The sequence below is a fragment of the Pezoporus occidentalis genome, unplaced genomic scaffold (genome assembly GCF_034315485.1).
Source record: "Pezoporus occidentalis ecotype Australia unplaced genomic scaffold, CSIRO_AGI_Poc_V1 ctg85, whole genome shotgun sequence".
NCBI classification, from domain to species: Eukaryota; Metazoa; Chordata; class Aves; order Psittaciformes; family Psittacidae; genus Pezoporus; species Pezoporus occidentalis.
Window position 1 is genome coordinate 2,612,335 of NW_026916212.1, and position 21,752 is coordinate 2,634,086.

At 36.8% G+C, this 21,752-nt stretch overlaps 1 protein-coding gene across 1 annotated transcript in view; it reads left to right on the forward strand.

Moving 5' to 3' along the window:
• HCN1 (hyperpolarization activated cyclic nucleotide gated potassium channel 1) overlaps positions 1-21,752 on the forward strand; it is a 188,537-nt gene that overhangs the window by 115,332 nt on the left and 51,453 nt on the right. The window contains exon 4 of the mRNA XM_062604286.1: positions 11,387-11,605. Within this exon, the coding sequence (XP_062460270.1) occupies positions 11,387-11,605 (219 nt within the window). The remainder of the gene's footprint in view (positions 1-11,386; positions 11,606-21,752) is intronic.

The following is a 21,752-nucleotide window of genomic DNA, read 5'->3' on the forward strand; positions in this document are numbered from 1 at the left end:
CCAAGACTGGGTTTGTCAGGGCTTTGTCCTCTGCACCGAGTCATCTGCCTAAGCCATTCCTGTTTCAGTCAGAGCATTTTCATCCTCACCATTTAGACTGAGGAATGTGAATTTCTTTAAGCAGAAAATTTCTATGGATCTTCTTGTAATCAAAGTGTGCAGTTTAATTCTTAATTGCAGCAAGATACCTTTTTACTTTTTATATTGAGCTATGAAGGTATCCTGTATGCTTCCCAAGCACTTCTGTACAGTTAAATGGCATTACCATTGCTGTGTGGATGGAATGGGTGTCATAAATACTTACTGTTGAGCTTTGAGCAGGCAAGTATGCTAAAGAAAAGTTAGGCCCATGAAAAGTGACTTAGTCCTTTTCTGATTCACTAATCTGTGGGGAAAAAGCATATAACAATAGAGTATATGAATTGGTCATAGCTCTTTCCAAATTTGACTTATTCAACATATCTTTTTTCCCTTTCCTCAGATAATAAAGGTCTTAGTGGAGGTAGATAATTTAGAATAAGGAATGAGTATCTTTAAACTGCCGTTTCTCTGATCAGCAACCAATAATCTACTTAAAAACTACATGTGACAGTAAAAAAGGTTATATTCCACATGATCACTGATCAGGTAAAATAATGCAATGAAACAGTCTACAAAAGACTGAACATGAAATTAGAATTATGCATCAATGACTTTAGTGCACCTCACTTTTGATTGCAGAATACAAGAGGTTCAGGGAGAGGGGTGGGAAGGTGGGGAGAAGAAAGAGAAGCACAAACTAAAGACAAAATGAATGCACAGCTGCATCCAAGTTAATGATTCAGCAGTTGAGAGTTGATTCAGGTGGAGCAGCAGGACCAATGGAGTGGCTTTGTGAAGTCTAACCCACAGTCTGTCTGTCCCCTTTCCAAGAGTGGCAAGGAACAGATGCCCACTAAAGATAAGACCACAGCAAGCTTGGATGATGTTTCCTTCAGAATACCCTACAAGCTTTCAGAAATTTGCAGCTGAGGGACTTCTGGATCCAGAGCTGGTATCCATGTGTTTAACAGCCTTCACTCTGTGTTTCTTCCAATAGTTTATCTAATCACTTTTTGAGTGCATGTGAATTTTGGTATTAGGTCAGAGCATCAGCATGATGTCACAGCCTCATGGCTCTGCTGTATGGTCATGGTTTTGAGCTGGTCTTGCTGCCTGTCCTGGGTTCTATGCCCTGTGCTGAGGTGACTTTACCTGAGAGGGTGCAGAGTGACTGAGTGGCCATGTGCTGCTGGTTGTACTTGAGCTGGAACAGGGACCTGTGTGCTCCTTACCTCTTAGGTGAATGCTACAGGGTCACTTGGGTGCTCTGTCAGCTCCCTCAAAGGTATTAAAGAGAAGAGGATCATATTCGCCTTCCTTCCTTTCAGAGTATTAAGTTGGTACTTCAAATGTTAGAACATTCTTCCACAATTTATGTTAACTTCCTTCTGATAGAGGAATTTTTTTATGACTCAGTTGTGTTTGGATTTGGTTTGTTGGGGTTTTTTTTGCAATGTCTAGACATGTGGGAGGTGTTTAGGCTGCTAAATCATTTCTTCTTTGTATTATTCTATTACCTGGAAAATCTTTCAGATTTTGGTAAGAACCTGAAATTTTAAGGGCATCTGAATTTAAGAACAGGTCATCAGCAAAACTCAGATGAATTCTAAAAGCCTCTGGCATAGATCCAGCCTACTTGCTTTGACACTGAGGTTTGTTCTTTTCCTAGACCCAAAACAGGATTTCAGCTACAAAGCTCCTTTGCTTCCTGCTGTCACTGCCTAGTAAAATAATGTACATATTTTTGTAAGACATAGTATTTGATGAAGGATTGTATTTTACCAGAAAATCAGACCAGCCTCTTGAGGGCTCAAATATTTAGTAAGTTAATTTTCTGAAGAACTATAAGCAGATGTAATCTAACATCTCAAATGTGTCAGGTTAGGAAACAAATTGAAAAACTGAAAAGAGTTGCTTTCAGTACCAGATAAGTGAAGAAGAATGCTCAAAACCAGCACTGAACCTCTCTCTTAAAAATACATTACTTAAAGCAAAAGTAAGATATGGTAAAAAAATATATCTTTAGAGTAGGGAGAAAAATGTTTTAATTACCTGTGTGGTACCAAGCATCACTTTACCAGAGAAAGAAGCTCTGTTTTTAAAGCACTGGAACTCCTGAATCCCAGTCCCAACCCTTTTGCTGATTCTCTGTGTGAAAGTGGCATTGGTTCACCTTGATTCATTTTTAAGAAGATTAAAACATATTCAGACCCTTTATGAGTGGATTATATTAGACTGTTTTAATCTACTGTAATCCACTTTTTTTTTCTAAGTACACATTCTTACAAATACTTAAAAAATATTTTGCTAGATTGTTTATGCATATAGAACAAGGATGAAAGTATTTCTTGCAAAATCAGGCTTTGAATATTTTTAAATGTTCTTAGTGAGGAAGCATTGTGATACTGTGATTTTGTGTATGTCTGAGTACCTTTCAGTTTATGTATCAAGTTTGCCTCAACATTTCGTAATAGCCAGTTCTGCGACTTGCTAAGGTAGTTATTTCCTTCCTTGTTTTTATGCAGTTTCGAAATCCCTTTGAGTCAAACAGAATAGTAATAGCACTCAGGAAACTACATGTCCACTGCCAGAAACATATAATTTTCATTGGTCATTTTATTTGGGTTCAGTTGCTTTGGGATAATTTGCTGTCTAGTCTGAGTAGTTTAAAGAATGCAGTTCCTCTTGATGAGTTTCCTTTTCTAAATTGGTTGCAAATACTGCCTGTGATGGTGGAGGTTCTTCCTAACAGTTTTCACTGTGCGGTCGTGAGTCAGGTTTATGTCACTTCACTCCTTCAGCTGTCTCCCTGAACTGTACTATATTAAGCCCACATTATCGTCTGCCTGTTCATGACGATCAGCTACTGTTGAAAACACAAAGCTTTTCTCAGTGGTTGCATTTGAAAAGCATTTCATAAATCGTTTGATTCAGTGCACAAGGCTTAAGTAAACTATTTCATCTCATATCCAGCTCCCTTAATGCACTCTTGCTTTACCTCTCCTGGACTGTGCTATTTCATGTACTTCAGTTTCTCACTGAAAATGCTTCCTTACATGATTTATGTATTCTTTTATTAGACATGCCATTGTTGTGATGCTTTTGTTTTTTCTTTTCTTCTTAGAAAGTGTTCCTCTTTAAGATGCATTGTTTTCCCAGATAAATTATGTTTATTAAAAACCTGTAGATGTACTTGTTATAATTGCTTATTGTGGCCACACAATACTCACTGTGTACTTGTGATTGCAACATATTTTCTCTTTGGCGGACAATGCGTATCTGTTTTAGTCAGTCCCTTGTAAACAATGGCAACAAAGTTTATTTCAGGACCAAATACTTCATCAAACTTCAGAATGTGAGAGAGGAGAACAAAAACCGAATGTCTTCATCAGATTTCTAGATTATCAGATAAATTTCAACAAAAGGATCTCAAAAAACAAAGTTCAACACAGAATGGCATGGTAACACCTACAGTTTCATAGAATCATAGACTCATAAAATAGTTAGGGTTGGAAAGGACCTTAAGATCATCTAGTTCCAACCCCCCTGCCAGGGGCAGGGACACCTCATCCTAAACCATGTCACCCAAGGCTTTGTCTAATCTGGCCTTGAACACTGCCAGTGATGGAGCATTCACAACTTCCTTGGGCAACCCATTCCAGTGCCTTACCACCCTTACAGTAAAGAATTTCTTCCTCATATCCAATCTAAACTTCCCCTGTTTAAGTTTGAGCCCATTGTCCCTTGTCCTATCACTACAGTCCCTAATGAAGAGTCCCTCCCCAGCATCTCTCTAGCATTTCAGTGATATGCATTGTAAAGGACTATTTTTTTGTATATATTTTGTAATAATGACATTGATTACAAAGGAGGGGAGAAGGAAAGTTCTCTGGTTGTAGTAATTAGGTAGCACAGATGATGCTACCTAATAAGTTTGAAAACAGATGCATGAAAAAAAAATCTTAACTAATAGACATATTTAGAGCCTCCTAATGCCCCCCTTGCAGAAGCAGTTCACATCCTGAGTTCTTCAAAGAAGTGAAACACAATCTTTTTAAAAATGCCTGACTGCTTCAATGCATTTTGATCTCACTGTTATAGCATACAGACATGAGATGAAGCAACAAGTACATTTTGGAAAATTCTTTCAACAGATTTCACCCTTTAGATTGTCACTGACCAGTTGACATGGGGGGGTGTATTAATTCTGATAGACTAAACATGCCCAGGTCTGTTTTCTCTTCTGGACGCCAGTTGCCTCCACAGCCTGCTTCCATGTAACTGGACTTCTTATTTGCCAGGACAAGGTGGCCTGAGCTGAATGAACCTGTGCTAACTCTCAGGCTGTGTTCAGTTGTTCTGGAGAGTGTTAATTGGCCAAAACCACCACTTTCTGAAAAACTGCATTTAATGGTGGGACAAAGAAGAATTAAATGTTCTCATGGGAAAAATAGACATAGTCTATACTTCTAAGATTTTACTCTAAACTTTATAAAAGCTTTGTAACAGCCTTGTAAAACTGCAGTTCCTTAAAAATTATTGTTAAAACAGTCCTTTGAAATGAAATACTATTTTAAATGGGATTCGTGCATTGCAGACTTTCTTCCTTCTTCAGGGTTCAGTTAAAACAGCAAAGTGACCAGATAAAAGGATGAGTCAGACCAGCCTGATTCATTGGCAAAAGAATAGAAAATGTATTTTTCCCATAAGCTCTGATTTATTATTTTGTAACTTTATATATACAGCTGTAGGAATTCATGGTTGTATCTCTGATTAACTAAAGATACATAGAACAAAGAACAGTAGTGTGCAGTATACATAGAAGCCTTCACTATGACATTCTGAGCATGTCTTCTTATGTGACCCATCCTTTTGAATGCAATGGGCTTATTCATGTGAAGATAATAAATCTGTGTGGGAGGCCAGGCTGTGTGCATAAGTCAAATAGCTGCACTTCTGTTGCTCTTTATGAATTGCCACACTGATTCTACAATGAAAATTATTCATCCTTACCATGAAAAGGTGATCACAGGTAGATATCTTTCTGCTTACTTTTAATGGAGGAATGTATTAGCAGGTAAATATTCATTTTTTTACGCATAAGGAAAAATAGTCAAAAGAAAAAGAAAGACCTTTCAGGCTATGTTGTTTTTTCCTTGGTGGCTAATTCCAAAGGCATAGCACCAAAATATGAATAAGCTAAAAATGACAGCAAAGTCACGTAACAACTGTGAACAAAGTAAATATATAATATTAGTCACTGCTCCTCCAGTCAAACCTATTTTCCTGTGGAATGCAATGCCAAACACTTTAAAAAAGCTTACTGCCAGTATTGGTCTTGAAAGTATATGCTGAGTCATTTGGACCATCTGTTATCTGTGCACTTAGCAGCAGAGAGAAATGTTGGGAAGTTTCTCAAGACGTCTGCTTATTCCACTGAGCTTACTGAATCAGGTTTCTTTCCTTAAATCATAGGTACTTACCTCCTAAACTGTACTCTTCTTCCTTGTGGTTTTTAAGAATTTTAGAAGAAGAGTAGATTTTTTTAGTCTTCCAAGTCTGATGCCACCTTGCCTCTTTTTACTAGTTTAAAAGACAAGAAGATATTCTTCAAATAATACCTGTGAAAAGAAGTAGGGGGTTTGCATGGTAGCACATTCACCACTGCATGAGTTTTGAAACAGTAAAAATTGTAACGTTTCTCATTGGCCAACTTCGTTACTCTTTGCAGTATTCAGATAACTTCTGGGAAAGTTGAAATGCTGAGGTGGCATTTTGCTCTATTTTCCTGTCTGGGACTAACTAATGTATAATTTCTAAGGTACTTCATGATACCAGTGGCAGTAAATTATGTAACTGACAACTGATGGACAAGTATGTAAGCTATACACCTATAGCAATATCTATATATGGATTACTCTTGAAATTATGGATTTCATATACTAACCCAGTTCTAGTCTTATATTAGTGCAATGTGCATATAAACAGATGACACAGGGAAATGGCTTCTAATGGATATAGCTTGTATTCTGAAATATGAAAACAGAGAATTTTAAGATATGTAGATGCCAAATGCAAAGCATGAGAAACTTTTGAGGACAATAAAACTTTAACAGAAATTTAAGTGTAACAATTGGGAGAATTTGGCCATTCAACTTAGATGATGAAGGATTTAGTAACAAGCACATGCCTTTTTTCCTAGTTCTGTGTGACATACCTATTACAAATGTCATTAACATGCAAGTATAGACTTTTCTTAGCACACCTTTTTGATTAGTTAAATTATATTTTAAATAGTTATTAAATTTAAGAAATTAAGAAACTGTTGGAAATAATGGCTTGCAAATAAATATTTACAAATAACACATTGTATCTATCTAAGAAACAAATACAGTTTAATTGAATTCCCACTGGAAGATACTCCAGTTTTTTAGAGCAGATGTTTCTTGTGGGCTACTACTGCATTACAGTATGTACTATGTGTGAGCAAGGATGCTTTATGCTTTTTTTAACCTTTGAAGCCCAACCCTGAAATTTGCATCTGTTTTGTGCAGTAACTTTCTATGACAATACTAAAACCAGAGGGCTTACTTATGGACTGTCTAGCTGCCTCCATGCTCACCAATTAGAAGTGCCCATTTTTAGTGGTCATTGGGGTAGACTAGGAAAGGATCTACCTACTGTGTCCATACTATAAATCTTGTTTGGGTTTTGGCACAGGACAAGCACATGCCAGCTTCCTAGAAGGAATGTTTCCTCACCCACAACAGCTCCAAAGTAGGCCAGCTGCTATGGCTTAGGATCGTGCTATGTGGCCGGTGCCACACTGGGGGCGTTTCTAACAGTTATAACCACATGAACCACATTCTACAGCTTGGTAATGCTTTTTTGATACTTTTAAATTTACCAGGATAGACACAAACGATGTATGTCCTGTCAAGTTTTGTATCCATCTTCCCTCCTTCAGAAATCACTTTCAGAAGAACTGAAAGGTAACAGTGGGCATGAATGGATGTGTGATTGATTACAAGGCAAGCTCTTCAGTGTAGGGACAGGCTACTTCCCCACTCCTACTGTAGTTTTGAAAGGACGAATCAGGAAGGTGAGTTCAAAAAGCCTATTTCCTTTAATTCCAAGTTAATCTTTGCTTCATGATTGTAAAGCATGCCTTTGCAAACTGAGAGTACCATTTCCATGACACATGCAGTGACTGTAGTGTGAAAGGGAAAAGGAACTGAGTAACTGTGCAATAGTCTGCTTGTTACGTGATTTCTAAATCAATTTGTATCTCACTGTAAGAGTATGGCTGAGAGAAGATGAGCTGTGCCTGAGGGAATGACTACAATATGGAAGTGGAATTGATTGGTCTGATGACAGCAAATCTCCTGGTGGAAACTTTCATAGGATCCAGTAAAACAGAAATCCTTTTTTCATCCACTGAGAAAAATAATTTGCCTTTTATTGTTGTCCCTTAGAGGGTGCTGGGTGACCTTTCTGTGATTTATTTCTTATGAGCAGAGAAGTTAATATTACAAAAAGAAATTTGTAGCAGGTTTGTGTGATATTCTGAGACAAAGGGTAGCATCCTGTGATGAAGGAAGAGGCTCGGAAACACAGTTTTAAAAATCAGACGTGCCCTGTGATTAATGTATTCTTCAGGATAACTGCTAAGTTAATGTATGTATTTAGAGAACTAATTGTAAATGATCAGTGATTATTGCTTTCACAAGTGTAGGATTTCCTAGTGTCATCAAGATAGATTAAGTAATCATTCCTTGGAAAAACAGCTTTGGTATTTCTCACAATTACGGTCTTAATAGTTTTCCTGAATTAATGTAATTTCAATTAAAACTTTTAAAAACTACTGCTGCTAATATGGAAATAGTGATCAACCCTGTGTCAACTAAGAAATGCCTGTTTTGCTGACTGGTAGGAGGTATTTTTAAGTCATGAAGGTTTTTAAATCTATATATCAAAATAAAAAATAGATCATTTAGGGAGACATTTAGCATGTATATATAGTTATTAAAATATAAAATTATATTAAAAGCTTACTATGTAAATACAAGATTCTTTATTTATAGAATAGACCGTTATTAACTCAGGGATATTATCTGATAATGTGTTATGTAAAAATCTTCTTGTAATGCAAGGTCAAAAATGCTTCTTATTTAGAAAATATACCTCTCTAGGCTCATAGCAGAGGAATGTCCACTCCTCACTTTTTTACAGTGAATAGCAGCACATTGGAGAGGGGTTATGGAAAATTCCAGCTTCTCACACTAAAACAAAATTAGAGTTGCTCCTGCTAAACCCTTAGGTTATACAACAGAACCAGAAAAATAATTAAATAATGATAATTATTATTATTTCATATAGTAACACTGGTAGTAGCATATATGATTTATAGGATTTGATATTAGAACCAATGTTCTTTTTACATGGTTTATGTAGGGGATAAGTCATACAAGAACAACACAAGTAACTACACTGAAATTCCTACCTTCTACAGTGATATTTCTTCAGCATTATTTTGAAAAAAAAAAGAAAACTATCCCTATAGAAACTAAAGAGACTGATGTTTGCAACTAATTGTACAAGAACTGGTTGGCGATTAAGGAAAAGAAACAGAAAAACACTAGCAAGTATTTTAAGCAACAAAATCCAGGCTGAATTCAGATGTTTTCAGGCTTTTTTATCAGGTCTTTTGTTAAACCCTTAGTACCCATCTGAGGACCAGCTGCTCAGAACCATCCATTCACAAATGTCTGAAATACGCATAACCTGTAACAAGGTCTATAACAAGCTATACCATAATAGCTAATGCCACTTGTATAGCAGAATCTCCATTTGAGGTGGCCTTGACCTCCAGTCTAGGTTCAGATGCAGTCATGACTATTTGAGATGTTGGATCCTACTCTGACTTATATGTAGAGGTACATACGTGGTTAAACATTTACTTCTTTATTTTGTTGTACATGCTTAGTATTTCTCTTCTATCATTACAGCTCATTTATTCCCTCACCATTACTGCTTCTCAAATAGCATTTATTTTTCATTCACCCTGTCATGTACTTAGTAGAAAGGTCTCGCTTATATTTTGTTTCTTTTAGCTTCTCCTTACTTCCTTATCCTTTCTTAAAGAAAATAGTATTTTACGTAATACAGTAATTCAGTCTTTGACAGGGTCTCAGTCAAGAAATAAAATCAACCAGTGTATGTATTAACTTGAAGACTTAGATGTAAAACAAATAATTTTACTGAAAGATTTTTAGTTGAGATTTATCACATCAGCAATATGATAGAATCAATTCATGGACAAGATCATCTTTTATTTTTATTTAGTATTTATAATTGTTATGCTAAAAATACAGTTTAGGAGCAAGGTCCACTGTATGGAGCCCTACAAGAACTGAGCTTTTGATCTTACAGCATCTTAAATACTGTAGCTTTAATAATTCTACTTGTAGCCCTAAAAAACTTATTTTTCCCAGCAAGCAGTTTATTGTTTTCTCTAATAATCATATATATAAAGCTACAACTTTATGAAATTTGGTATGGATCTTTTGACAATTCCCTTATTAATTATTTCCACCCAAAGAAGATTCATGCCAGCTGGAAGGAAAGCCCTTCAAAATAGGCTGTGCCTTGGTTGCTGTAAGTTGCTTTCCTGGCAGACAGGGAACTTGCATTAACGTAGCTGCACTGACCCAAATGACAAGGAGTTTCTGTGTTCCAGCTAGGTATTTGAATCCTGAATTGGAGATTTTTCAGGCAAGCTTCTTCAGTTCTTTCATTTTTTGAGTACTTTTTAAAGCCCAGAACAAAACGAAACTGATTTCCTCATTACTTAATGAAACCCACCTAATTCCCAGCAGCCTAAGATAATTCCCTTTTCACAACACAAAATTTTCCCTTGTGAAGACAGAAACAGTTCACAAAAATGAAGTTTTCACTTAGAAAGTGAAACAAGCTTAAATACAGCAGAACCGGTATGTTTTAAATTATTGTATTAATGAAAAATAGTAATTTTGTCATCTGCAATGCAGGAAGTGTTAGCTTGTTTCCTGTTACCAGTTATTTTAGCTAATAGGGTATCTAGAAAAAACATTTTAATGATGAAAAGCACAGGAGTAGTTAGTAACTTTGGCATTTAAATGGCAAGAGAGCAAACCTGAAGCTTTTTGAGAAAAAAAAGCATTTGAGAAAACCTTTTACTGGTGGAAGAGAGACACAAATACTGATGAGTAAATTTTATATATAAACGCTGCTTCTGATCTGGAAATTTGTTTATGTTAACAGAATTGTTATTTTTGGTCCTGTATGATAGACACTATACTGGATAACAGCCTAATCTTACTAACATGATCTCAGTTCTTCCTTCTTTACTTCTTAATTTCTGAAATTATTCTCAGTTCTTTGTGGCAAATACTGAGTTTTCCTGTGCATGCTGTATGCCTCCAAGCACAAGTTGTTTTCTTCTTATTTCATTCCTTTGGCAAGTACAATAGAAAAAATCTGACAAGGATTCCCAGGGCTTTTTGTCTGCTTTTCTCTGGGAAGAGCCTCTTTGACTGTCTCTATGTAAAGCTAAAGGGAGGATGCTGACACCACCTTTGCAATTCAAACAGCTTGTGAGTGAGCTGTCAGTCCTTCTAATCTCCCAGCGAGAATGGGAAAGGGTAGCTACGCATCAGAAATGCAGGACCCAGTTATTCACCTTTTCTTTTGAGCTGTGCTTCACAGTCTGTGAAACTTCAGGTATAAATACAATATTACTATAAAAACCAGAATAAGTAGACATACAACAAATAACTTTTTTTTTTTTTCTTCTGTCCTTGGAACGCAAAAGAAACAGCTGATAATATGAAATGTGCTTGTTTGTTAAAACAGACAACTCTGAAAAGAAAGAAATGGGGCCATAGGAGTATGTTCATGCACATTAAAACCTTCTTGCACTTGATAAGTCCGCATGCTCATCTTTTTCTAATCCATCTGCCATGGAATGTAAAATAGAATTGACCTTTAGTCTCCTTGTAATTAGGTTAACACCCACATTTAAGAATGCAATCATGTATTAAGAATAGTCAATTTTATTTCATCACATTTTGCTAGAATTATCTGGCAAAATCTCTGATACTTTATCTAACAATTAATTTAGAAGGAATATCTCTTCTCATGCACAGAGGATATATCACCAGACAGGTCTTTCAGAGCCAGTAATATATGAATCCACTATACAGGTACAAATGTATTCTTCCCTTCAGCTGCTTGCTGGCTCAGTCACTTGTTTCTTTTCTTGCAGAATGATTCCTGGGGAAAGCAGTACTCATACGCGCTCTTCAAAGCAATGAGCCACATGCTGTGCATTGGTTATGGAGCCCGCGCCCCTGTCAGCATGTCCGACCTCTGGATAACCATGTTGAGTATGATTGTGGGGGCAACTTGTTATGCCATGTTTGTTGGCCATGCCACTGCCCTCATTCAGTCTCTGGATTCCTCACGGCGACAATATCAGGAAAAGGTAACTAATTTTAACATAACTCCTGAAGTTCTGAAATAGGTTAATGGGATGTTTGGTTAATGGGATGTTTTAACTGTGGAAAAGGCTGTAAGATTTTACATGAGGAGCATTTGAGTCCTCCAGCAGATGTCATTGGACACAGGAATTCAAAGCATTCCATTAGCTCAACATATTCTCTCATGAACCCACTTTCGTTAAGGAGCAGACGGTTTGGTGTGTCACATGCATTGAATGAAACCTTGGATGTGCAACTTGCTTTAAACTCTCCTGTGAAAACTCCATCCCTGGTTCAGACTGTGCTTTGTACCGCTGTGCTACACTCTGCAGGTATTGATCTGGGTAGCTTGAACAAGGGCCTTGAGTGGGGTAGCTTGGCCATGTCTATGCGACTTTCTGTCTTTCCTTTGGATTGCAGTTCAGGAATCATGTTGAACATGCCCAAAGAATGCCCTTTAAGTGAGAATCAGACCAGATCAATTAGTTTTGTTTGGTACTACCTCAGAGAAGTGCTCAGAAGAGGGCTTTGTTTGCTTTATAATGGCATAGTTTACATACTAATCCATGACGTGTTTGGTCCTCTCCAAGGACAAAAGGAACTGTGGTCAAAGGGTAGAAAAGTAGGGAGAGTTTAGTGGAAGAAACAGTTCTTTATGCAGCAGGAACAAAAAGGAGGTTTGATTGGAACAAAAAATACATAAATGGGTACAGGGTGGGAACTTTCTGCAATGAGTACTAATTAATGCTGTCAGTTGGGTAACAGAAGTCAGAGGCAAGTGTCAGTGAACCTAGTTATGGTGGCATAAGGAAGAAACGATCAGAATGAACCTCAGCAAGGGATGATAAGGATGTGCAGGGTTACTGAGGTGCTTAGAAGAAGCCAAAATGAGTTATCATAGTAAATAGGGACCTGAAGAGGCCATGCCAGGAGAGAGGCTGGCTGAGCAAAGTAGTGAAATCAGAGAGTTCGCATCAGCAAATAAGAAACAGCCTGAGCAATAGTATTTGGCATGTGTCCATAAAGCAAACTGGACAGAAATCCCAGTGTAGTGTAACATAAGCCTGAGGAGAAACCTGCAGGGGGTAAGTAGAGGAGAGGGTGGCCCTAGCACTGGCTGAAGATGAAATGACCTGAGTTTGCTGGGCAAGAAAAAAGTCAAGAAAAGATCTGAGCAGGAAGGATTGGGGTGTTTTCTTTACAAGTAGGCAGAGAGGGAGGATATGAGAGTGTGTGGGAGAAAAAGAATTTACATTGTTTTGTTAAGCTTGAGTCACAGCAAGACCATGGGGTCAATATATCAGAGACAGGGAGAGGTAAGGGATGAGCTGAGGATCCAGGAACATAAAAATTACCCAGTGGCTGATATATTAACCACATCTGTTTAAAACACAAGTCTGCAAGCAAGAAAGCCCACACGGTGTTACATTGAAACATAAAACAGAATGTGAGGTTCAGGAGTGAGCATTAAAACCTGTAAAAATGTTAGCTCTGTCAGTGAACATGTGAAACCCCCTCGTGCATCTCAGTTTAAAATCACAAGGCTAGGTCATTCAATCCAAACTAACTACCTTGTTGGGTCTATTCTGCCAGTTGAAAGGGAAGTAATTTTACCAAAATGGGAGGCTTGTAAGGAGTTGTGGGGCAGAAACATCTTAATCATGGACATGAATGAAGATATAGAGAAGGAAACCCTAAACCTAGTATAATTAAAGTTTTATTAGAGGTTAGTGTCAACATATATATACACATACAAAGGTATATGAAACCAGCAGAAGTGTCACCATTCACCTGAAACCTCATCTTGTTATCCTCGGACCTTGCCGGCTGCAGCATGATACAATGTTTTGAACATTGGAAATACAGTACATGTGTAAAGACACTCATATATTTTAAGCTGTATTGAGCAAAGGCAGTTTCATTTGTGTATTTGGTGTAAATTAAAACCCAGCAGCAGTCAAGTAGTATTGCAGTTCTCATTTTCACATAACAGCAAACAAAGCTTTTATTTGTTCCTCTGTTTTTTATGGACACACGTTATTAAACATTAGCATAGACATTTTTCAGTTTCTACTATTTCAGTGTTTCCTTTCTTCCTTTTATTTTTACTTCTTGTTTCCTGACATCAGTGGCAAAAGCATAGCATGGCATTGACAATCAGGAATGAAAGAAATGCGACAGAAATTGCATGTTTCTTTGGTTTAGAAAACTCTTTCTGGCAGCTGTTTGTATCCCAGTTATTACGGACTAAAGCTAAACGATCTTAATTAGAGTTTTTTCCTACTGATTTTTGAAGAAGTATGTATACTATCAGCTATGACAAGTTACCAACATGTTTGTATGTTCTTGCCCATTGCTTTATCATAGTTTAATCATGTATTTTGGAATAGATCTTTGGTTAAAACCTAAGAATTATAAGCCATTACGATATACTGCTAATGAATTTTGTATATTTGTCTTTACTCTACAAATTAGATAAATGGGTATTTCAGAGACCCGCTTGTGCTACCCCTCATCATAATTTTAAAATTATTTGCAGATAAAATAGCTTATATTTAACATAACTGAGACTTGAGGGAAAGGTAAATCCAGCCACAGATTTCAGAGTTTTAATATATTTACTGCAATATCTATTTTTTTGCCTAGTACATTGCTTTTTTGTTTGTTTGTTTCTTTCTCCAGGAATTAAAAAATTGGAAGAATCAGTCCTGTGACTTTTTCTGATTTTTTTTTTTTGCTTAAATTTCTATTTAGTTAATTTAATTTAATATTCTAAACTTCTTACGTATAAAGTAATGCCTTACATATAAAGGATTGTGTATTTTCTGTCTCCATTGTTTTCTTTATCAGAGTTACAGAATATAATGTAATTAACACGAATTGCTAGGTGTAGAATGATAGTGATTGAAAGAAAGAGGTTGATTCTTCTCTGAGTAACATCAAAGTCTTATTCCCCTTTTGTTTTGACTATTATTTTCTGCTGTAACTAAATTAATATTTCATCAATATATCTCTGGAATGCAAGTAATGGAAGGAAAATTATGGTCTTTCTCACACTGAAAGCAGCTAGTAGTAACACATTTGCTGAAATCACCACATTTCATTCAAAACCTCCCAAAGCTCAGGGTATGCAAAACTAGAACAGGCATCATTCAAAATGGCAAAATAAACACAGGAGGACAAGAGAGCTTTCATTAAGTCGAATAGTTAAAAACCATCTGAGAGCACCAGCTAAGAATCCGACCTGTGCCTAAGCATTGCCCATAGAAGAAAATCAAAGAATTGTAAGAAAACTAATATTGAGCCACATGTTTATTGTTATAGGTGAAAGACATAATTAATCACAGGACATTAACAATAATTATCAGCAGTCAAATATAGAAGGTGGACAGTAAAACCACATGTCAAGAAATGCTACAAAAAAGTACACATTGGTACATTCTGGTTACTTTTGAGGAAGTTCAGATGTTTTTCTGCTGAAGTAAGTGCAGCTGTTCTCTGAGAAAAAATACCTCTCAGACTGAATACAGACACAGGTCTTGGGATCAGTGAGTGAAGGGCCAATACCAGACAAGGGAGAAACACATGTCCAGGTCAGGTATACTCAATACGTATTCCCTTTTCAGTAAGAAAGTCGGCCAGATTATTTTACCGTATAAAAGGTCTGAATAGATAAATAAATCAATGGCATCTTGGCACTCTCCTTCCCACCTTTAGTGTAAGTCAGAGGTGAACGCAGTAGAAAATAAAAGTCACATTTTTAGTGATGACACCTTTGATGTTTTCCAGTATCTAGGAAGTCACCACATCTCAAAGACATTTGCGTTTGCAAAGACAACATTTATTTGAGAAAACTAGAAATGTATATGTAGAACTTGTTAACACCGTTGTGGGCATACAGTGCACAGGAATAAAGCCACAAACAACTAATACAGGCAATATTTGTAGTGGCATACAGATTGACTCACAGGATAAAGGTTTATCAATTGGTTTCTAAAAATGACAGTATTAGATCAATTTTCATTCTACTATCATTTTGTATTTTATTTTATTTGTTCGTTTATTGGTAAGCAACTTGAACTGCATAAGGGTTCAAAACCAGGAACAACAATCAAAGTAATTTTACCAACTAATTTCAAGTAATAAAGTAGCATAAAATACATTTAATTCAACCATATACATATAATAGAAAATGGAAAAAAAATATGACTATGGTCATATAGTGGATGCTCTCCCAGTCATGAGAATATATTTTAAATCATTATTAAAGCTGTGAAAGAATTCTGGCCTTGCCTTCAACTTCAGATGTCCCAAAAGACATCTCCTTCTAACCCTATACTCTATTTTTATCATATCTCTTAATTTATTGTCTTTTAGCACATCTTCAGTTACATCATTCTAGTTAAAAGGAAGAAAAGGACCTAAATGTTCTTTTCTACAGAGAAAAATTAATAATTGCGTATAAAGATAATTTAAAAGTAACTTGCAAATAGACATTGTGTGTTTTTATATAGGCAGCATCGGGATTCAAAGCACAGATTACTTTGTTTTATTTCTTAAGCATCCAAATAAATGTTTACAAATGAGTAAGAGATTTGGGGCAGGAGGGTGGCTTTAGATTTTATAGCATAAGGTCTTGCACCATCTTTTCAAGTCTACCTCTCACAGATCCAGTTTAAATATCTAAATTGTCCATGTAGTCCATGGCAAGGCACTTGACATGCACTTGCAAGAGGCAGCAAACTATCAGGAGCAACTTTGGGGCAGCAGTAGCTGAAGCATGCTTCCGTTTCCTTTCTCCTCCACAAGGCTGTTTTATACCGTTTCACTCCACAAGTTTTATACTCGACCACCTTATGCAGTGAGACATCTGAGGTCCTGTCTTCAAAAAATGGGGAGTGGAATCTCCTCTTTGTGCTTCTTTCTCTATATGCTTATTTTAGGGTGTGGTGAAGGGGCTATGCCATAGAGTAAATCAAGACTTGGTAGCCACTCATTCAGTCAGTGATGCCTTTGCATATTCTTAAGAGGAATGGGTGGCAGCTTTTCCATGTTTTCCTAAGTTTCCTAAAAAATCTTTGAGAATCTAGTTTCTGTTCTGGCTTTTTTTGCTTAAACTTGACAGATGTTCAAAATACAAATTGCAGAACTTGAATTTTAGACACCCAGTTTATCTTACAATACTGGAGTTTTAGCACATAATTCTTGGATCTGATCTGGACTGCAAAGTTTCTTATGAAATATTGATTTCTAAGTTCTTCTGCTTTTTATGGTGTTTACATCTGTTTTAAAAGTGGACCTCGTGCTTTTCTGCTAGTGATTTTTTGAAAGCCTGAAAATACTGTAACACAGAAGTGTTCTGCGACTGGTCTCAAGTCCTTCTCTGTACTTAACAATAGGCCATTTCCATTCATACAGCATAATTTTAGCAATAGGTTGTGCCATGTTCAGATTCCTGGAGAAGTTGAGCCACCTGGAAGATAAATCTTACCTTTCTGTGCAGTTGTGCTACAGTATACATGCTATCCCAAAGGAATTACTTATTTTGGAGAATGAGGGATGGAGGGATGGTTTAGCTTATACTGTACTTTCGTCTACTCACAAAAATAAAAAAAAAGGGGGAGATAAGGCAGTCTTGTCACTGTCTACCAGCCTATAATTTTTCAAGTTTTTATAACAGTCTCATCAGCTTACACAGATATGTATCCTAATTAGCTTTGCCACAGCACAGTATTTCAAATAGTAAACAATTTTTGAAGTGTGTTACACATGATCAGGTGCAAGAGTTGCTACAGGTTTTTGCAGTGTCAGACCTTTGGGACTCATTATTGACTTTGCCAAAAGCATAATAATCATCATAACAGTATGAAGTAGAAAGGTCATTATTCATTAAATACAAAGGCATAGCTGTAACTTGTTGCCTGAGACAGTATTTGTGGATTGTTTCTGGTAATTATAATTCTTGGGTTTGTGATTTTATTTGGAAGTCCATGGTGCCTTAGAGTTAGAAAAGGGTCTGTAAGTCTTCACTCTTGGATTATTTCTGAATCATCTTATGCTGTTTTGGCAAACATCAGGTGGCAGGCTACTAAATGGATAGATTTATTCCTGTCTTCTGGGAGCCTCTCCTTGTAGAGAGTGCTGAGATTTCTTGGAATGAAGCAAGTTATGAAAAGATGCTCAGTATAACCAAATTACAGAACATTTTATGAGGAAAAAAAAATGGCTGCAACTCAGAAAAAGCTTTTCAGTTATTGCGTTTCACAGGGTGCACACTGTTATTTAAAAGAACATGCACATAAAATAACTTGTAAAATTACCTTTGAAGGTCCCTTCCAATCCAAACTATTTTATGATTCTATATGTGCTTCTTAGGCAAAGCACAAAAGACACTGTGAGATGCCCAGCCTGGAAGAACTATTCCTGTATCATTAGTACACTGCTATGATACAAGGCAAGGCCAGTTTCTGTTCTCTGATCAGAAGTCAAGAAAAGCAGTACATCCTATAACTGAACAATTGGACCATCTTAGTTTACTGAAGAATCCATTTGTGACTTCCTTCAGCTTTGGACAAACTTCCCATACGTGAAAAAATTATTGCCATGCAAGTCTTTGAAATAGATCCTTTTAAAGAGCAAGTTCAGAGGAACTGACATTTTCCACTAATTAATATCAAAACAACTGGCAAGCCATAATTAGGTTCCATCAGAGCCAGAAATTCCAGGATCAGCAGCTGTATCATATTGGTGCTGCTAGTAGCATAGCTGTTGGCACAACATGGAGCAGATGTAACATTTAAATTGCTAATAAAACTTTTTTCTTCATTTCAACTAGTAAGCAATAAATAGAACATAGTATAATTCTGACTTTTATATACTTTTTTCTATAGTCCTTTCTAAATTACTGTTTCAAATTGCTTCTTGAAATAACTGAATTTCCTGTGGGCAAGATGCTAACACCTAAACATGTCCATTAGCTAAAAGCATTGTAGCCCATGCCGAATTCAGCATTATGCAGTGCTTCTGTATTTCAGAATCAATGGGGTGAGATGAAGCTCATGCTACAGGAAACCACTGCTGACCCAGTGGGCAGACCCAACATACATCTCTAAACCACCTTCATTCAATTGAAAATAGACAATCAACACTGCCACTCTTGTGGTCAGAACAGGCATCAAAAGCAGCTGCAGCATGCGTTCAGTGCCTAGGGACAGATGCCCCCATAGCAGGTCCTTGAGCTGTACAGACTGATACTCATGCCCAGGACTGAATGAAGGTGTGATGGAGCAGAGCTGATCTGATCTCCCTCACTCCCTGCTTCTCACAGAGTGCATGTGAGGAATAACTCCTGTCATCCCGTACAGGCACTGCTTTTAGTGTATATTCGTTTTTACTGGCACAGACAAATTGAAAAGAAAGAAATGGAATCCCAACCATTAGAAAGTTAAGGAAAATGTACAAGATGACTCAATAGTGAAAATTAAATTTCACTTTGAAACTGGCAACTTTAAGGAGACTGTTACAGCATAGCAGATATTTTTAAATAAGCTGTCATCTGTACATTATTTCTCTCATTATGACAGAAAATTATCCTGCCTTAGAGTCGATACAGTTTCACCTATAGTAGCATGGAGAAGAGATGTTTTGCTTTTCATGCCTCGGAGCTGCAATAGTTTTTTCATTAAATAAGAGATCAGTCATTGCTTCTATGAAGAGAGGAACTGAGCCTGGGTTTCATGCTACTCCCCTCCCCTTCTTATAACAGTAAAATGAAAATTTGTGCAAGAACACACTAAGAAACAAATCCTATTCAGAAAGTTGCCTAAAACTTAATTAATTTCTCAATTACATTAATTGAAAGGAACAATAGGAGATTTTGTATTTTGTGGCAATTGAAAGGAAATGTTTAATTACAGCCCGTAAGTAAAATGACAGCTTAAAGCATTCTTGCAAGCAACAGTACTCTTTGGGGGGTAATTAGCGAAAAATAGATAATAAACAGATGATAGCTTTTAGGCTAAACAAATCACTTCAGTTCCATTTCATGATAAAGAACTATAAAAGACAACCTATCATACCATTCAGCACAAAGCTTACTTTTTATTTTGATTTGTGGTTGATTATAAACTATTTTTTTCTTTTTGTGAAAAGATCTGTATGCTAAGCAGAGTAGCAGTGAAGAAAGCAGATTGTAGAAATATCTCTGGATTCACAGTCAATTCACCCAGTCAGTGACTGTGGGATGGACAGGTGAACTTATTACTTGCTGCTAACAAAATAAGATAACCAAATGGTTGATGAGCATGTTTACAGTTCGGTGTCTTCTGAACATGACCAGATCTCTGCTCATTTGAGAACCATCTGTGCTTACTCATTTTTGGTATATATGGTTATCATACCAGGTAATTGTGCTATGAGTAAATGTTAGAGCTAAATTCAAGTTTGACCAAATATTCATCCTTGACAGTCAGATCAGAAGCTCCCCTGGCTCATGAAATGTGTACTATGCATAAATAAGAGGTATTCATGAAATGGAAGTAGTTCCTTTTCTGATGTGGTTGAGGAAACACATATGTGAGAGACATGAGGATTTGACTCATATCCCTATTTGAAACATGGAGGTATTTCAACATGCAAAACCTCTTTGTTTTCCTAATAATCCCAGTAAAACCTAGGATGGAAAGGATTTTTAAAAGCAGGAACAGTACAAATTCCAGATGTACAGTAATCATTGCAGGGGCACAGTAATGTTTCTTGATTCCTCGTTGAATTTCCAGTGAAGGATGAGAGTCCCCTTCTGCCAAGTGCATGGAGACTGGCTGCAGCCCTCTGTTGAATACAAAGCAGGAGCCTAAAGAGATTGTTTTTAATATTAGGACAGAATCAATGAGTCCAATCCTATAAGATGAAAAAACTGTTGCCATATGGAAGAGAATGAGCACTGCAAATACCACATACAAAGTAGCAGCTATCAAAGATAATGCTTTTAAATGTTGGGTGAGACTGATAGAAGTTGAGCTTAAATGCTTTAGGAATATTTATGCAGAATTCTTTATAGCTTGGGAAGGTGGTTTAGACTTTTCTCTCTGTCATCCAGCAATATGAAAACCATTCAGGTCCTCAACCAAGGGCTTTAGGTAAAAAAGCTAGGCTATGCTTGCATAATATGAGGGCCTTAGGGTAATAAGGAATACTTACTAGTGAGGTAGGATTACGTTACTGTAGAAGAGACCTGATCAGTGTTCTCCACTCTCTTCCATCTGCTGGTAGTTGAAGCTCCAGGCTGGAGACATCAGCACACTTATACAGAGCCACCAGTTTGTTATAGTTTGGTTCTGTATCTGTGAATTGAGGCACACAGGCTGTATGACTGACAATGGCTGCAGAAAAGAGAGAATAATTTTGGAGACCTATTATCATCCAGCTGACAGGTTCATTAAATAGCACTATTTGCAGTCTGAGATGGGAAAGATGCATGTAACAAAATCCTGCAGCATCTGCGTGCCTGGCCCAGGCTCCCACAGTCAAACAATGGCTGGACCAAAAATACAGGCTCCCCATCTTTTGTGAGCAGGAATACTAGTTTTACCTCATTTACACCACCGTGTGTCAGGAATAACACTTACAGCTGGTGGCACATTAAGGAGTTAAAGAAGAGAAAAATACCAGGTTGTTGGAATAAATGTGACAAGAGAAAATTGAGTCTCTTAAATAGCCATTAATAAATATAAGCTATACAATTCTTCTCATTCCTTTCCCATTAATCTGTAAGTTAATGTCTTTTATTATTATTTTAACACAGAATCCACTTATGAATTTAGACTGGAAGTTCTTGCAAAAAGAAAAGTGTAGCCTGCTGTCTGTGATTGTCTTGTTATTCAAATTCTAGCTGGGAGAATCAAGCATGGGGGATTCTTTTTCAGGCATTATTTTTATTTATACAGATTAGATTATGCATTCAGCAAACAGAAGCAGCATCATGTGATATTTAGACATACAACCATGCAGCTCAGCTAGTGTGTTGGAACTGCTCAGTACTGGGTGGAGACATAATTTTAAAAGCTTGTAAACAATCCATTATCTAATTTCTCAAATGAATGAGTGGAATAAGCAAATAAATTTATTATTTCCAATGAGAGAGAAAGATATCAT